This window comes from Megascapheus bottae, chromosome 12, assembly GCF_031878675.1.
Source record: "Megascapheus bottae isolate mThoBot1 chromosome 12, mThoBot2.hap1, whole genome shotgun sequence".
Classification (NCBI taxonomy): Eukaryota; Metazoa; Chordata; class Mammalia; order Rodentia; family Geomyidae; genus Megascapheus; species Megascapheus bottae.
Window position 1 is genome coordinate 49,723,282 of NC_143520.1, and position 18,790 is coordinate 49,742,071.

The 18,790-nt window shown below is 37.4% G+C and overlaps 1 protein-coding gene across 1 annotated transcript in view; it reads right to left on the reverse strand.

Moving 5' to 3' along the window:
* Nucleotides 1–18,790, reverse strand: part of Clasp1 (cytoplasmic linker associated protein 1) — a 237,997-nt gene that overhangs the window by 90,393 nt on the left and 128,814 nt on the right. Inside the window, exons 9-16 of the mRNA XM_090342974.1 lie at nucleotides 13,712–13,864; nucleotides 12,813–12,886; nucleotides 11,457–11,549; nucleotides 9,676–9,821; nucleotides 8,566–8,701; nucleotides 7,256–7,326; nucleotides 3,080–3,139; nucleotides 895–972 (exon numbers count right to left, since the gene is read on the reverse strand). Coding sequence (XP_090199100.1) covers nucleotides 895–972; nucleotides 3,080–3,139; nucleotides 7,256–7,326; nucleotides 8,566–8,701; nucleotides 9,676–9,821; nucleotides 11,457–11,549; nucleotides 12,813–12,886; nucleotides 13,712–13,864 — 811 coding nt within the window. The remainder of the gene's footprint in view (nucleotides 1–894; nucleotides 973–3,079; nucleotides 3,140–7,255; nucleotides 7,327–8,565; nucleotides 8,702–9,675; nucleotides 9,822–11,456; nucleotides 11,550–12,812; nucleotides 12,887–13,711; nucleotides 13,865–18,790) is intronic.

The following is an 18,790-nucleotide window of genomic DNA, read 5'->3' on the forward strand; positions in this document are numbered from 1 at the left end:
GAAATACTTCAGATTAGGAACTAGACCTAAAGAAAATACTTAACTGCAAAGGGGGCCCAAGAAAAAGTAGTAGTGGGTGAGGTTAGATGCAACTAAGAAGTACCAGAGTCCATTAGAAGAGCTGGTCAATTATGGAAGTACACAAATACAAAACTTGCAAAACTGGCAGTAATTATCTATGTACTGTTCAAGAGTAAGACTTTTCTCACCCCTCCCTGTCTTTTTTGTTTATGTGATGGTAAGCAATCTATCACTGAGCTACAATCTTGGCACCAAACGAGTAAATTTTGTTTGTGATAGTGGACTTGAACTCTGAGCCTGGACACTGTCCCTGAACTCTTCAGCTCATGGCTAGTACACTTTCCCTTGAGTCACAGCATTACTTCCAGTTTTCTGGTAGTTAAAAGTCTCACAGACTTTAGTGCTCAGGTTGGCTTTGAACCACAATCCTCATATGTCAGTCTCTTGAATAACAAGAATTATAGGCGTAAGGCACAGGCGCCCAACAAAACAGTAAATTTTAACACTAAGCTTGTTATATTTACAGTCCAATGGCAAAATTATGCCCAGGGAGGTTAGGAATGTAGAGAGTTATAGCCACATTACTAGAGTATACTCAAATGAACGGTAAGACCACCTTCATTGTCAATCTCAAAGAGGATACTATGTTATGACAATCCTGAGCCAAGAGTACCAAGATAGATCAAAAAAGCTCAGGGGCAGCACACAGACCCTGAGTTCAAGCTCCAGGACCAGCAAGCGCGTGCATGCACACATACATACGCACACATGCGTGCACACACACACACACACACAGAGTGCAAGAACTTTAACAGTTGTTTTCAACAAGGCAATTCACACAATGTATATGAACAACAGCCAGTGTACACTTACTTTCTGGCTTCTATCCTTGCTTCTGAATCAGCATCATGTATTCCCTTTTTGATTGTTTCTGCTAATACTGATATATGTCTAGATGTTTAGAAAAGAAAGCAAGAACAAACATTAAGTACGTGGTTTCATGTGGATGAAACATATGCATGTCATTTTTTAATAGATCGTATACCTCTATATTGTGAAGACTGGCTTCCAACTTAAAATTTACCTCTCAAGTCTAAGCAGGGATGACATGTATATGATAGCATGCCAACATAACACACAAATATTTTTTTAGTAATCAGTTAACCATTTCATAAACAAGTATTCTCTTTAGTTGTGTTTTACCACAACTGAGAAAAACAAAATCATCAGCCAGGTCTTATTGAATACTTAACAATTTTAGCCAAACTAAAATGAATAATTTTAACAAGTTCACAGAAAGTCCATACCCTATTCCTTCCTTCATTCCCTCAATATTTAGTGAGCCCTTGCTAGTGGAAACAATGAAACAAATGGAAAACAGAAGCTCCATCTGAGTTCTCTAGTTTTCATATTGTGCTCACCTATTCCCATCTTTAATACTTCCTTCTATTTTCCACTTTGAAATTCCAAAACTATCATTTGGTAAAGAAGAGATAATGCCCAAGAGATTGAAGAGCTAGAAAATACTAAAAAACAAAACAAAACAAAAAAAACCCACAAAGTCTTTTCAGATGAAAAGAATCCCTCTAGAGATTACCTCTGGAATGGAGCTCCTAATACTAAAGTTAATCAATCAAATGATTGATCAAATGATTCTTCTTCACAAACCCTATGATAGACCCAGGAGGAAGGTGTGGTACAATAGCACCCTCTACTGTCTCCAAATTTAACAAAAAATAGGCCCCTAAAATTGATAAGAAATAAAACTATTGAAGAAGGAATCTCAAAGTAAATGGACACATATGCCCTCCAGAATTCTCTCACAATCCTACATTTTAGTAACGGTGATGTGAAAGCTTCCATTTAGCAACCTGGATAAGAAAACCGTTGACCATTAGAGAAAGGAAAATAGAAAACTTGGGGCCGGGAGTTTGGCCTAGTGGTATAGTGCTTGCCTAGCATGCACGAAGGCCCGGGTTCAATTACTCGGTGCCACATACATAGAAAAAAGCTGGATGTGGTACTGTGGCTCAAGTGGTACAGATCTAACCTTGAGAAAGCCCAAGGATAGTACTCAGGCCCTGACTGAGTTCAAGGCCTAGAATTGGAAGAAAAGAAAGACGGAGGGAGGGAGGGAGGGAGGGAGGGAGGGAGGGAGGGAAGGAAGGAAGGAAGGAAGGAAGGAAGGAAGGAAGGAAGGAAGGAGGGAGGGAGGGAGGGAGGGAGGGAGGGAGGGAGGGAGGGAGGGAGGAAGGAAGGAAGGAGAGAGAAAGAAAATAGAAAAGTAAGTAGGAAAGGTAAGAGGGAAAACAAGATGATTTGGGGGGAGGGAAATGGGGACAAAAACATGAGAAAGGATATCAATGTGTGAGAAGTAATGCACTTATTATCTGGCAAATGTAACTGTATCCTCTCTATACATCACCCCAACAATAAAATATATACATATAGAACACTTTCAAACAAGTTAAACTCTTCTAAGGAGGGGGGGGAGGGAAGGGGAAGAGAGGGGAAGGAGGGAGCGAGGGAGGGAGGGCGGCTTTAATTAAATATTCCCCTCAGTAAAACTCATAGTGTATTACACACTGGAACTATCATCAATATCATCATAATCTTGGCTTTGTAGCATCACAATTCACATTTACCTACATGTTTGGGCACACTAGTATTTTACTAAAAGTTTCTGCCAAGAGTATGTGGCTCACAAAAGTGAAAATCACAATGATGTTTAAAAAAAATTCAACAAAAGCACGATGTCTACATGCATCTGATCACATTAAACAATATTTATTGAAAGGAATGACAGGAAATGAAAAGAGGCTTTTTCTTTGCTGCTGTTTATTGTTGAGAGAGGGTGAGGGAAGAGGTGATATTATCCAAAAAGAAATGCACTCTTTACCTGACTTACCTATAACTCCTATGTGTATCACATTTTTAATATTAAAAAAAAGTTAAATACTCAGGTTCCTTCTTTTCTTATAATGGACTACTTGTAGGGCATTCAGTCTCAAGATTCAATCCAGAGGAAAATGCAGTTGCAAAGCAGAAAGATGCTCACCTTTCCAGAGAATGTGTCTGCCATTCTTGTAAGAGTAAATCTAAGAATTCAAAACAGCGCCTGCAAAGTTAAGAAGCACACAACTTAGTAATGTGTATGTTAGTGAAAATTTTTATAATTGGGTCTGGTTAAGGATTCACATCCTTTGGATTACATCACTATTTTGGGCACTATAGCTCTTTAGGATTTGCTTTTTTTAAAGCCTAGGATCCTTGTCTTTGTAGGAGTAAATAATGATGTCAGTTCTAAAACCCACTCAAGGAAACATATACAGGTGGTAAGCTTTCTTCAAGACAAATACTCTCACTACATACAGAAATATAAAAACTGGTATGCAAAGAATTTCTACTGTATGATGACTACAGGTCACCACAGGCCAAAACTACTGTTTTATAAACTAAAATTTATCTCAACCTTAAATTTATATAATGAAGCCCTAAGCCTCATTGTGAGGTTTATTTGGAGATTCAGCCTTAGGACTCTATAGGTTTTGATGAAGTCATGAGCGTGAGGGCCTTAGATGGGATTAGTGTCATTTTAAGAAGAGATAATAAGAATCTTTCTTTGTCATCTCTGTCTCTCTTTCTCCCCTTTCACCCTCTCTCTAAGTAGTGAGGGACCCACTGAAAAGAATCCATCTTCCAGAATCTGTTGTTTGAGCCACCCCATCTATAATATTTTGTTTTGGCCAAAGGTGACTATATATTAAACACCTGTTCTATTCCAGAATTTAGACTGGTGTCATCTCAATTTACACAAAGGCTGGAAACAAACTAACAGTAATAAAGGCAGCAGAAGCAAAGCAGCAGCAACAACAAATTCTAATAATGGTCAACACTTGTCAAGTTTGCCGAGTGCCTGTGCTTTTCAACTAATTACCTATGAAGCCTCAGAACAACCCATACCACACAAGCTATCTCTGACACATAATGACAACTATTACTAAATGAGATGAGGTACTGCTTTCAACAGAGGACCATCAGGTTTTAGGATTCACAGTACTCCTACCACCTGGCTAACTTTCTGACTCTAGGAAACCGGAAACTGTTCTGCTCTGCTCTAATCCAAGGAGAAACTTGCTGTGGATCAAGGATGGACTGCATTCCTCAAGATATGTAACCTCGCCATGCAATTGGAGACTATACTTCAAAATGAAATATATATTTCTGTGGTTTTAGAGGAGGATTTTCTTTTCTCTCTCTTGGCTGTCACATACTTACGATAAAATGAGTAATCCTTTGGATTGGTACGGACTAGTCTGGATCCAAAGGAAATACAATCAGGAATGGTAGAGACATCTACGCTGGTAAGTTCATTGCACTATTAAAAATAGACCAGATACGACCTAGCAGGCCATCATCTTTAAATAAATTAAAGAAAAAGCGATATATGTTTTAAAGAAGAAATTATCTTATCTGAGACAACAGTAATAAACCTAAAGAATATTATATTTAAGTGAAATAAGCCAGAGGCTGAAAGACAAATACTGCATAATGTCACTGATGTGTGGAATCTAAAGAAAGTCAAACCCATAGAAGCAGAAAGAAGAATGGTTACCAGAAGTTGGGGAATTGGGAGACTGGTGAAAGGTTAGACAAAGGACACATATATTCAGTTAGACGAGCACCAAATTCAAGAGATCAACCATACATTGTGGTGACTATAATTATTATGAACAATTTGCATTCTTGAAAATGGCTGAAAGTAGATTTCAATTGTTATCACTGGGAGAGAAAGATCTGTGACATGTGAGTAATTAGATACACTGAACTGGATATCATAAAACATATACAACTTTCGTATGTCAATTAAAACAATGGATGGTCAACTTGGGGATGTGGCATAATGACAATGTGCCTAGAGTGCATAAAGGCCTGGATTTGATTCCTCTGGACCACATAAACAGAAAAATCTGGAAGTGAGACTGTGGCTCAAGTGGTAGAGTGCTAGCCTTGAGCACAAAGAAAGTCAGGGACAGTACCCAAGGCCTGGGAAAACAAAACAATGGATGAATACAAGACTGCTTAGTACACAATAGACAGTTAAAGCAATTTAGAACCTTTCACTGCACTAGGAGGTATAGGAGTAGACATGAAACTATGGGAGTAGGACCCAAAGGCTGCTGTCCTAGCTGCCACTAACATCTTTTTTTTTTTTTTCAAGAAGAGAATCTCTACATATTTTTATTTTTTAACTTAAAACGACACAGGGATCTGTTCAAAGTCAATTCTAAAAATAAAGTATTTTTTAAATTCCTGTATACGTTCAAATCTTACTGCATTTTACTTCTGTCTTCATTATAGCATTTGGCTTATATCTGGATTTTTGACACTACACCTAAAAATAACACTTTTTTTTCAATGATAAATTCAGTACATTAAATTCTGTATATCTGCCTAGCCTGAGTATATTCCAAAGAGGAAATTTGAAAAGTTTCTCTGAAATTCATGTGACTTGAATAATCATATCCCTTTATCTGAACACAGACTCATTTTTAGTCATAGTGAATTATGGTCTTACTAATAGAGGGGTAATGACAAACAGAAACAAATACATTCACAAGAAGAACAGGAAATGGTTAAAAAGATTGGTTTCATTTATATTTCCAGAATAGTTTTGTGAGAGTTCCACTTGACCTGAAAATTCTCTGTGTAATCACAGACTGAGATATGTATGAAAGAAGGGGTCTCAGACACAATTCAGGGGGCTGGGATTTAGGCCAAGTTGTAGAGTGCTTGCCTAGCATGCACAAAGACCTGGGATCATTTCCTTGGTACCACATAACACAGGAAAATCTAGAAGTGGTGCTATTATTCCAGTGGAAGAGCACTAGTCTTGAGAAGGCCCAAGGACAGTGCTCAGGCCCTGAGTTCAAGCCCCAGGACTGGAAAAAGAAAGGACCTCCAGGATATTGAAACAAAAGCCATATAATGAATGATTGTTGTCCTTAATGTACTATGTTGTCTCTCATCTCCTTTGCTGTCCCTTGGTTATCTCATATTGTTACAGTATCTCACTTTGTTATCTGATATATTGAATTTATTTGTATTTGGTTATTTGAAATTTGATAGGGAAGGGGGGAAAACCAAGACGGGTGGGGGGTGTGGGGGGGAGGGTAATAGGTACCAAGACATGTGAAAGGGTATCAATGTATGTGAATTAATGCACCTTCTATCTGGCAAATATCATGTAACCCTTTTACTAATTACAATTAAAAAAAAAGAATGTAAACCATGAAAAAAAGAAAAAGAAAAAAAAATTCAGTTACTAGCTTGTGGGTCAAGCACTGATAGGTGGCAATCTCACATGTTTTTCTTGGTTGGTATATCTTAGCTGAGATGAAGACATATAAACTTAGTACATGTGGAAACAACTTTATTCTAAGAAAATATACTGGTTAGCACATAGTGAATGTGAGACAGCTAAGGATCAAGGCAGACATATTTTTTTTTGCCACTAACATCTTACAAGGCTTCTGACAGAACCCACTGAGACCTTTCCACAAAATTATCCATATGGATTCCCTACATATCTCCATATGATTACATTTTACTGGGAAGAGAATCCACAGATTTCAAGGATCATTCAATAGTCAAGGATCACCTATTTGAGATATAAGAATAGAGTCTTTATTCTGTACAGATAATCCAGGGAAAATCACTAGGACAACATAAGGACTTGGGAACAACAGCCAGCTAATTACTCAGGCTATATATGTCTATAGAATCTTCCATGTCTATCACCTAAAACATAACAGAAGCAGGTATCTGGCCGGGATCCAGAATCCCAGAATTTACTACCAGAAGACTCAAACAAATCTGTTTTCATATGCTACTTCATAGTAATATATTATGAAATCACTGCTTCTAGTTATGCCATTTTTTTCTTGTATGTGTATTTTACTGTCTTTGCTGAGGGAATGGGAGAAACGAATGACACTGGTGAAGGCCTACACAAAAAGAGGGTACAGAGGTGGTCTTCTCTTCCTTTCTACCCTACCCTCCTTTATTTCTCCTTTACCCTCTCTCTTGACAGTTTATTTCTGTCTCTAAATTTTGATTCAATGAAAAAACATTTATTAGTTATCTTAAACAGTTCAAACATGTAGGGAGATTTTAAATTTGTGTCAGTTTTTAAACAATTTCAAGGTAGTACGTAAGAACTTTAAAAATTTACCTTCTAACTGCAACAGATTTGGAGGTACAGTTGCTTGTTATGACAGGTATTAGCCTAGGGATGTGTGTGTGCTGTGGAGAAAAACAAAAGACAGAGGTTAATACTTTCAAATATAACTCCACAAATTCAATGAAGAGACTGGCTTTCTTCCTATGTCTTTATACATTACACTTCACTATCATTGTTATTAAGTTCAAAAGGCAAATAGTATTTCACTGCAATGTCAAAAGCTACTATAGACAAGATGATATAAAATTCAGACTGAAGTAAAAACACCACTGATACGAGATCTAAGTGTAAAAGAATCAAAATTCTGACACTAACTAAAAACATAAAATATTGCCTTTGAATCTAACCTTTGAAGTAGAAAGTGTAAGCAAGAAAAATAAAAATAAAAGGCTAGTAACCCACGATAATTAAGAACATTCTGGATAGTTTGTACGCAGACTCATTAAGCCCTGAAGTTTTAAAAGTTGGACCTTAAAGGTAAGGAGGAGGGGGTAATAGAAAATTTTCCTTCTAAAAAGCTTATTCTTGAACTACTGAGCTTTATTGAAAACTTAGAAGTGATTTAAATAGTACCTAGAAAACTTTACTGAAAAGATCACTTGGTTTCTATGTTTATATGCACTCAATTAAAATTTGGATTAAACAGAAAACTTGGAAACACAAATACCTAACATGAAAGTACTGGGATAAAGGAGGGAAGAACAGCAGCAGAAAGATGAGAATGAGCCTAGCTATGGGAGCAATGAGGCAAATCCTGGATGCAGCTGAATGGTAGAGTACCTACATAACATGTGCAAGGCCCTGGAGTCAATCCCCAGGCACCTCAAGAAAGAAGTAAACCAGTGATGAATGCTGGCTCATACCTATAATTCTAACTACTGAGAAGACTGAGATCTTGATGATCTGTTCAGGCAGCAAAGCCCAAAAGACACTATCTCCAAATAACCAGACCCCCCCCCCCAAAAAAAAAGCCAGAAGTGGAGTCATAGCTCAAAGTGACAGAGCACAAGACTTTTGGAGGAAAAAAAAAGCTCAGGCTCTAGTACTGGTGTACATGTGCATGTATACCCAAATACACCCTCAATGATGAGTTAGTGATAAACACTTCAATAAATGTAACCCATAGACCACATTACACACCATAAAAAGTTCACATACTGCAAATAGATGGGGAAAAAAGGACAGTATCTCTAAGTATGAGTCCAATTAAATAATTATTCCAATCAGAAATGCCTCTGCTTCTTTTTATCATCCATATTTACCAAATGCTTGTTTTATGAATGGCCCTGCAATATACTTACCCGAATGATTAACCTAACAGCTACAACACCAGAAGTGGCCATGATTTTGGCACTGTTTGGAATTAAATTAAAGATAGTTGGCATAATAGCTTCAGCTCCATGGTCAAACTTATTCCCTAGAACTGATGACAGATGCCTATAAGAAAGGAATGTAGGATTATAGTTACAGTCTTATTGAAATGAAGCATATAAAGCTATTAACACTGGAAAACCTCCAAAGTCAATGAGAGATAAAACACGGGTCAAAGATACTTTAATAAAAAAAATAATTTTCAATTGTACATTTAGAGTTATTTTTCTTATTTTCATATAAGTCTTATCATAGCAACAATGATTGTAAACCAACAAAGTATAAGTACAAAAAACTACCTTGCCCTTTAAAATTTTTTCATATAACTATCTGCCTGCCACCAAAGCTAAATGGCTGCAATGTCTGCTGATTACTTACTGCATCAATATTCCAACACATTAAAATACCAAGTTTGAAGCAGGTTTGCTTAAAATAAAATGTTACCACAGTACTAGTCTTTAATGTTATGGCTATATTACTCTTCTAGAAGCATGTAAACAGTCTAATAGCCACATTATATTCTCTAAGCAAAAATCAGTGAAAAACATGAGAAACATGAATCTGTACAATTTTCTTTTCTTTTTTTCTTCTTTTTTTTTTTTTGCCAGTCCTGGGCTTGAGCTCAGGGCCTGAGCACTGTCCTTGGACTTTCTCAAGGCTAGAGCTCTACCACTTGGGCCTCAGCACCACTTCCGGCTTTTTTCTATGTATGTGGTACTGAGGAATCGAACCCGGGTCTTCATGCATGCTAGGCAAGCACTTTAATCACTAGGCCAAACTCCCGGCTTTATTTTCATATTAATATAAACTGCTTCAAATTTCAGATAGAGGATTCAGAGATACACCACTGAATCAACTGTAAAATCCACTTTACTTTGCTTAATCAGGCAAAATTAACATATGAACAGAAAGTAAACTGGCTAGGGTCTTCCAGACCAATCAGAGGTTCTGTTAAGTAGACCAAGTGCACATGTGCAAGCAGCAATCTATACCAAAACTACTGTATGGTATGTGAGAATATGGAGCATGGTGGTCCTTACCCCAATGTGATACAAGCCTCCCGCACTACCTGAGACCGCAGATCCTTAGCAGAGAGTTTAAAGGCTCCATCCAAAAGACGCAAATGTTGAAAGAAGTTATCATATTCAGCAGCTCCAGCCAAAAGTAAAGATCTAATTTTTTTTAGCTAATAGGACAAAGAAAAGCCAGATATAACAGAAGCCATTAAATGTAAGAGTTCAACACTATAGTTCAATCTTTCCTAAAGAATTCAACCAATAAATTATCTAGCAAAATAAATAAATAATAAAAATTTTAAGAAAAGGAAAAGAAGTGTGGCCTAGTGTAGAATGTTTGCCTAGCAAGCACAAAACTCTGGGTTAGATTCCTCAGTACCACATACACAGAAAAAGCCAGAAGTAATGCTATGGCTCAAGTGGTAGAGTGCTAGTCTTGAGAAATCTGAGAAATCTCAAAGAGTAACCAGGCCCTGAGTTCAAGCCTCAAGACTCAGTACTGGCAAGAAAAAAAAAAAAAAAAAAGATTATCTAGCACATAAAACAAATCTACATATCACAATAGTATGTAATTTTTAAATGTGAGACCATTATACAATTTAAATACCTAATTTAATAGCTAATATTTAATTTAGTATTTGATATAAATGTAATTCCTAGGTTTTTTGGTTGTTGTTTTGTTTTGATGTCAGTCATGGAGCTTGAACTCAGAGCCTGGGCTCTGCCCTGAGGTCTTTCACTCAAAGCTTAGTGCTCTACCACTTTGAGACACAGGGCATTTCTAGTTTTTGAATAATTAATTGGAGATAAAGAATCTCACAGGGGCTCTTCTGCCCAGGCTGGCTTTAAACCATAATCCTCAGATTTCAGCCTCCTGAGTAACTACTTACTGTGGAAGTCACTGGTGCCTGGCCCTATTTTAAACACACACACACACACACACACACACACACACACAGAAATCTTTGTATCTTTTATTAGGATTCCGTGATACTAATAACTAAAGCCCATTTCAACATGCAGAAAGCTTACTCTCCCCCACATCCCACTTCAAATGCCACTCATTTGATGAATCAAAACAAGAAGCATTCCTACAGTATTTCTATATTATCCTCTACTGCATCATTAACGAGCTAGTCTGAATTTGAAATAGAATATAATAACAGCTTTCCCACCTATCATCCGGCTAGTACTAAAGTAAAACAGCTTTGCTCATAAGAAACTCCCTTCATTTTAATATCTAACCCACTTACTTTTCCTTAATCCACTTTCAAAGAAGAGGGACAACTTTCTTGCAAATGACAAAGTAGGGAGGAGAATACTTAGGGACATATATGGAAAATGCTACTAAAATGCCATTTACAGGCAAATAATCACAGAATTTCATCTTTACTATGGCCAGAATGAAGGATGTCACCACACACATCATAAGTAGGGCTTTGTTAGGAGAACAAAAGATAGATGATGTAAATCAGCATGTTATAAAAATACACAGAAACAGGTCATATAGTGATGGCTTCATGCTTGTAATCCCAGCACTTAGGCTAAGGCAGGCGGATCACAAACCAACTTAAATTACATAGCAAATTCCAAGTCAGTCTGAGACACAAAGTGAGACCCTCCACCTCCAAAAATAAATAAAAATAAAAATGAGATACTATATCTAAGCAAGTAAAATAAACATCCTAATTTATATTTTAAATACATGCTATTTAGAATTCATTAGAACTATCCCTCAATTTTGTAATAAAATAGAACATTTAACCAAATCTGAAGGTAATCAGACAAAGAAGTCAACAGCTTACAGCATTTACTCTCTGCTCCCAGTCGTGCTTGTCATCAGATAATATTTCCCTAATTTTGTTTATGGATTCCTCGAGGTCTCGGCTGGAATAAATCTGCAAGTAAAGTTAATTTACAGTCAGTAACAAGACAATCTGCAGGATGAAGACTGTTTCCTGACTTCATAAAGTCAATAATATATAGTATGGATAATAAAACTTTCATTTTCAAGAAATGTGTATGAGAAAATAGGCAGGCTTACCTTAAATCAAGTTTGTTTCCCATTATGAATGATACTCCTCCGTCTCATCACATTATTAATGTAATAAGGATTTCATGGGCAAAAGAAGCTTATAGTCAGTGATGCTTAAGTCATTTTACAACTTCATAGTGCTACTTGTAGCATCACATTATAGCTCTAACTTTAAAGACTTCAATTCTACTTGCTCAGTTATGTGACATCTGATTGTAAGAAACCAACCAAGACTGGAGCACACTGGAAAAGTCAATTACTGAAGGATAAACCTAAGCCTACAGTTTCTAAACATATGGTATCCCAGTAGAAAAGCACACAACAAACACTAAGCACCACAGAAATCCAGGGCATAAGTTACATATGTAAGAAAAAGCATCAACCTCGGTCAACAACAGAAGACACTGAGGTACAAAACAGCCCAAAATTTGTGCAAGTACCCCAACTTTCATAAACCATTTTTTTTCTAAATCTATGATATGTTTATATACCAGAGATGACACTAAACAGGCTTTTACAAAATTATTCTCTGTAGGTTTTCAGATAGTAAATTCTTCAAATACACTTTTTCCCCCTAACTTCTTCAAATATACTTTTCCACTAATTACAATCATCTTTTTTATATGAGTTGTCTAGTAAACTTCATACCAGATTCCTGTTCTTCTTGTTCTTTTAAGAGGCTCCATAATATCCTAGTCTGTACCTCAAATGCCTTATAATCTCGTTTAAAAGACAAAATCTAATTTTAAAATTCTGCAATGCATTATTTTCCACAAATGACCTGCACAAGTCATGTGTTCAATGCTTGATCCTCAGGGTCATGATATCAAGAGGTGGTAGAATCTTTAGAAGGGAAACCCTGAATCTATGAAGATGTGTCCCTGGAAGGTTATTCTAACAGGGCTGCTATTCTCTGCTCCTAGTCTGACATGTAATCACCTCCTTTCTCTCCCTCCCCAAGCCTGCATAAAATACTTTGGATATAAGTGAACTAAATCTTTCTTTTTTAAGTTGGTTGTCAAGGCATTTCATTGTAGTCATATAAAACTAATATAGACATATTTGAAAAAAACTGTAATTTTATGAAAATTTCTCTTTTTAACCATACACAAATATTCTCACTCACCTGCACTACAGGTACATCATCAAATGCTTTAATAAAGTCTTCTTCATCAACAGCACCAGCACCTTCTTTTGCAGCTGTAAAATAGTTTCATATTAAAAATACAATATATAGTAAGTAATATATAAAACATTCATTAGAGTCTAAAATTAAGCCAGGAGCAGTGGCTCACACCTGTAATCCTAGCTATTCAGGAGGCTGAGATCTGAGGATCAAGGTTCAAAGCCAGCCCGAGCACAAAAAGACCTGAACTCTTATCCTAATTAACCTCTAGAAGATGGGAAGTGGGGCTTGACTCAAGGGTAGGGCAGTAATCTTGAGCTGAAGAGTTCAGAGATAGTGCCCAGGTGAGTTCAGCCCATTACCCACCAAAAAAAAAAAAAGAAGAAAAAAAAAGTAGGAGATGGGCATGCAAATTTAAAAACTGAGATCCAAGTAACAGGAAATCTCTTAGAGACTCAATGTACTGTTTAATTCAATACCCAAGCTAGTCTAAACAAGGAAAAATGATTCTTGTAAAAATAAAACAATTAAGGCTTTGGGGTATTCTGTCTTAAAAAAAGAAATTGGCTAAAAAAAAACTCTACAGTGGTTTGAAGCAAGACGGATCAAATGACCCCATAATGCCATTAGGATGGGGGGGTTCACTTGCTCTTTATCTCAGAGCTGGCTGATGTGAGCTTCCATATCCTATAGGCTCTGCTTCACCAGAATGTGGCAGAAGTCTGCATACTACCTCAAGCTAAAGTTACCAGTTCATAAGAATTGACAGAGTATTGCCAATCCAGTCAAAGACAGGTAGTATTGATATGATACATACAGAACCAGTTCACTTCTGAGGGATATCACAAGCAAGTCTTGCACACAATAGGCCCAGAACACCACACAGGACGTGGTCTTACCTGATGACTTGGATCCAAGAGTAGATGACCCAATCCGACGGGTGGTACCCATTCCGACGTTTCTCCGAGAGCTTGATGGAGCCTTGGATGATGTAGAACTGGCCGAGGAAGGTCTATTACCATCCACAGAATCTTCATCATCAAAGTTTTTATCTGAAGAGTCAACACAGAATTCATTGTTTAAACAACAACCCACAAACGGCACCATTTGCACATAAAATAACCACTGGCCTTGGAAAGAAATGGTTTGTATGCTCTTTGGGAATCAGAGGAAGTCAACAAGGGTCTGAAAAATTTTGGGTAAATCCAGAACACAGTAACAAACATCATGATTACATTCACAGGTCTAAAATGTCCAGTTACAAAATCGTTTCTGACTGTTCTTTCATTACTCTTGAGAAAGAAGAGTGGGGGTGGGGGGGAGAGAATTTTTTTTTTCTCTTAAATCCATGAGTGCTAAGTGTGGTATTATACACTGTAATCCTCACACAAGGAACTCTGAGGCAGGCGGATTGACAGTTTGGGCTATATAATGAGGTTCTCTCTCAAAAATTATACATATATATACACATACAATATATATATGGAGGGAGACGGTGGGGGGAGGGCTCACAGATTTTTGTGTCTGGGCTGACTTTGAACCGCAATCCTCAGATCTCAGCCCCCTGAGTAGCTAGGATTACAGGTGTAAGCTACCATCAGCATCCAGTGAAGCTTCACCCTCCCCCACCCCAAGTTTATTAAGTATTTAATTTTCTTTTTTTTATTTTTTATTGTCGGGGTAATGTATAAAGGGTTACATTCACCAGGTAGTAGGTACATTACTTCTCACACGTTGATATCCCTTCACATATTTTTGTCCCCATTTCCCTCCTTCCATCCCCTCCAATCATCTTGTTTTCCCCCCTTCCCATTCCTATTTCTAATAAACATATATACAATGTACCAGGTAACAAAGTCAAATACAGTAACAATGTGAGATTAACCAAAGGGCAAAAGCTCCATATCCTAGAGATTCTTTCATTTAATCACATCCGATATGACCTTATGTGCCTAGGTTTTGAGCTATTCTAATTCTCTGCTAGGAGAGTCCTAGATGTGTACTAATTATTACAAATGAGGGAAACCATTGAGTCTATGTTCCTTTGGGTCTGGCTTACTTAATACAATTTTTTTCCACGTCTTTCCATTTCCTAACAAATGGGGCAATGTTATTCTTTCTGATGGCAGCAAAGAATTCCACTGTGTATAAATACCATATCTTCTTGATCCATTCATCTACTGAGGGGCAGCTGGGTTGGTTCTATATCTTTGCTATGGTAAATAGTGCTGCAAGGAACATCGTTGTGCTAGTGTTCTATTACAGAGCTACAGTAACCAAAATAGCTTGATACTAGCACAAGAACAGCTTGAGGATCAATGGAATAGAACTGAAGACCCAGAAGTCAGCCCACAGACCTATGGCCATCTAATCTTTGATAAGGGAGCCAAAAAAATAGAATGGAAGAAAGACAGCCTCTTCAACAAGGGGTGCTGGCAGAATTGGTTAAGCACCTAAAGTTGGATCCTTCTATGTCACCTTGCACTAGGATTAATCCCAAATGGATCAAAGACATTGAGGTAAAAGCAGATACCTTGAAAACTTTACAAGAACAAACTGGACACACTAGGTCTCCTTAGCACAGGTCCAAACTTTCTTAATAAAGACCCCAAAACACAACAAATCAAAGAAAGTTTGGACAAATGGGACTGCATTGAACTGTAGAGCTTCTGTGTGGCAAAGGACATAGTTAGCAAGTTAAATAGAAAAAAGTCCACAGAGCGGGAGAAGATCTTCATTAGCCATACAACACATAAAGACCTCATATCTAAAATATATCTACAGCTTAAAAAATTGAATCTCTCCAAATCTTCAAAGAAACAATCATCCCATTAAAAGATGGGCTAAAGACTTAAAGAGCGACTTCTCTGAAGAGAAAATAAGAATGGCCTATACAGGTGTCCTGTCAGTTGAACTACACTCAAAGTACTTTTTTGCTTTAATTATTTGGGGGTCAGATCTCCCAAGCTGGCCTGGAACCTACTTTTCTATCTATGAATCTCAAATAGCTATGTGACAGGTAGTTATTGGTTATTGGTAACAGGCAAATGACGGGTAGTTATTGGTTAAGGAGTGATCTGATCTTGCTAACTTTTTTTCCAGACTAGTTTCAGATTGTGATCCTTTCAATCTCTGCATCTCATTAATGGTCGTGTTTTTCAGTGTTGGTCTGGAAGACACACCAAGGCGCAGATTAAGAAATCTCAGCTTAAAGGGGACAAAAACATTATAAGGGGTATCAAGAAGTAATGGACCCACAACTTCATGAATGTAACTATAATCCCTCTATACATTACCTGACAATAAAATACATTAAAAAAAAGAGAGAGAGAATGGCCTATAGACACATGAAGAAATGCCAACTTTGAGATTCCACCTCACTCCAGTTAGAATGGCCTTTTCAAGAAATCTAATAACAGATGTTGGCAGGGATGTGATCAGGAGGGATGGCTACTACACTGTTGGTGGGAGTCTAAACTTGTTCAACCACTATGAAAAGCAGTATGGCGAATCCTCAAAAGACTAAACAGAGTTCCCCTTTGACCCAACAATTCTACTCCTTGGCATTTACCCAAACATCCAGAAATAATTACTTAATGTTCTTTTTTCCCCATTCTTTACAATTATTATCAATTTTATTAGAATCCAAGTTATTTATTTTGTTTTTTTAATAATTGTAATTTTATTGTTGGGTAAGTGCTTAATTGTAAATAAAAAGGAACAAAAGAAAAAATACCTGTGGTTCTTAAAATCTACATTTTAATGATACCAAATTAAAGCTTCCACACTGCTAATGGACTAAGTACCATATGTACGCCATTTAAAGAAGCTGTATGAATTTGGAGCAATTAAAAACAGAAAACACATGTAGCAGGCCATTTTAATTACAGATTTTCCAAAGAGATTTGATCACTACCAATATATCTGAACTAAGGAACCGCACTATACACTAACAGCTTTTCTTCATCTACTTGTTTCTTAGTGTGATATCAAAATTGTCTTGTGTTTACTCAGAATCCCAATGTTGTTTATAATTCATCAACAATACTCCTCAAATTATAGGCATTCAACGTAGGGGAGGTGGTACAGCCTTGCAAATCCACATGTTTATACAAATAAGTTTCTTTGAAGTTTGCCAGATTGTTTTCAATTCACACTGTTCAACATAGTCCTTTCTATCCATACATCAACTTCTTATTATGGATCAATTTCTTATCCACATATCAATTTCACAAACACACACATATAAAGATGGAAAGAAAATGAAAGCCAACAGTGATACTACAGATGTCACACCAATCACGTTGCCAGGAGAGAGAAGGCAATCCTCTCAACAGTGCTTGTATAGTAATGCCTCTCAGGAAGAGGAGGAGGAAAAGGCATAGTGAGCAATCATGGCAGGGTTTTAAAAATTAAGCTCCAAGAATCCTAGTTAGTCTTTGTTACCTATCTTCTGGAAGCAAATTTAATAACCTTATCTGATTTCCTACATGGATGAGAAGCAACTAATTATCAGGAGACTGAGAAGATGGATGCAGGGGTTGAACAAAAAGTTGATAGTAGGGAAAGGAGACAGAGAGCAATAGAGGAGGTCAATCTGACTAAACTAATATTCAGTGACAAGAAGTGACAGTTGAGGGCCAGGAGTTTGGCCTAGTGCTTGCCTAGCATGCATAATAGCCTGGGTTCGATTCTTCAGTACCACATACATAGAAAAAAAAACAGAAGTGGTGCTGTAACGCAAGTGGTAGAGCTCTAGTCTAGAGAAAGCCCTAGAGCTCAGACCCTGAGCTCAAACGCAGCACTGGCAAAAAAAAAAAAAAAACACTATGAAACACAAACATGCTGAAAGCCCTCTAAACCCAAACTGATTATGATGCAGGAACAATACAGGATCATATGACAATTACACAGCTGAAAATAGCTGCTTATGACAAAAACCTGGACCATCCACATAGTGTCCAATTGCTTTTGTGCATCTTTACTGTTACAACTGGAAAATCAGAGAAGCACAGGAAAAAAAATATTTTTCAGATTAAGACTTGTACATACTGCTTGAAATTCAAAAGTTCTTCACCTGGAAAGACATTTGGAGGATAAAAGCCAACTGAGACTATAACTTGAAAGCTCAAGACTACTTAAAAACAAGTGTAGCCTATATTTCCCTGTTTGAGACATCTAGAAATGAAAAGAAACCATGGCCAAGCATCAGAGACTCATGCCTGTAATTCTAGCTACACAGGAGGATGGATCTGAGGACTGCATTTCAAAGTCAATCCACACAAGAAAGTCTTTGAGACTCTTATCTCCATCTAATCACCCAAGAAAAACAAGAAGTGGAGCTGTGCCTGGATTGGTAGAAGGATATCCTTGAGCCCAAAAGCTCAGGGACAACACCCTTACCCTGACTTCAAGCCCCAAGACCAGCACACATACCCATGTGTGGAGTCGAAGTGAATTAGGGAAGTATTCTTATGAATAGTCATTCATCCCTTAACAAGCTGTATCCACAGCTGGGTATGGCCAGAGGGAACCACAGTCAGATGGGGATACTCAGGTTCTAACAAGCTTCAGAGCTTCTTAAGTACATCAAACTACACCAAACTCTAATAGCCATTTAAATACTGTCTTCTTGAGGCTTTTCAGTGAAGCAGACATCTGTTAGTACATATCTTCTTCTAGAGCTTTATTTCAGACAAACGCATGTGAAAACGGCTATTTTTAACTGGGCAAGCGTATGCCATTGTACTAGTTTTTTGCACAAGGCAACAACATATGTTGTAAACAGAAAAAGGTCTTGAAAAAGGATGGGTTCTCCCTGAGGCCACAGAAATAATTTTTCTTCCAGCCTCCACTGCAAACACCACCTCTAACTGTCACTTCTCCCATCTGACAGCATGGGGACAGAAACCTGGTATAAGCTAATTGGAGCATCCAGTTCCCCGCAATCACCTCCTCTAATCCTTTAAGGCCACCAG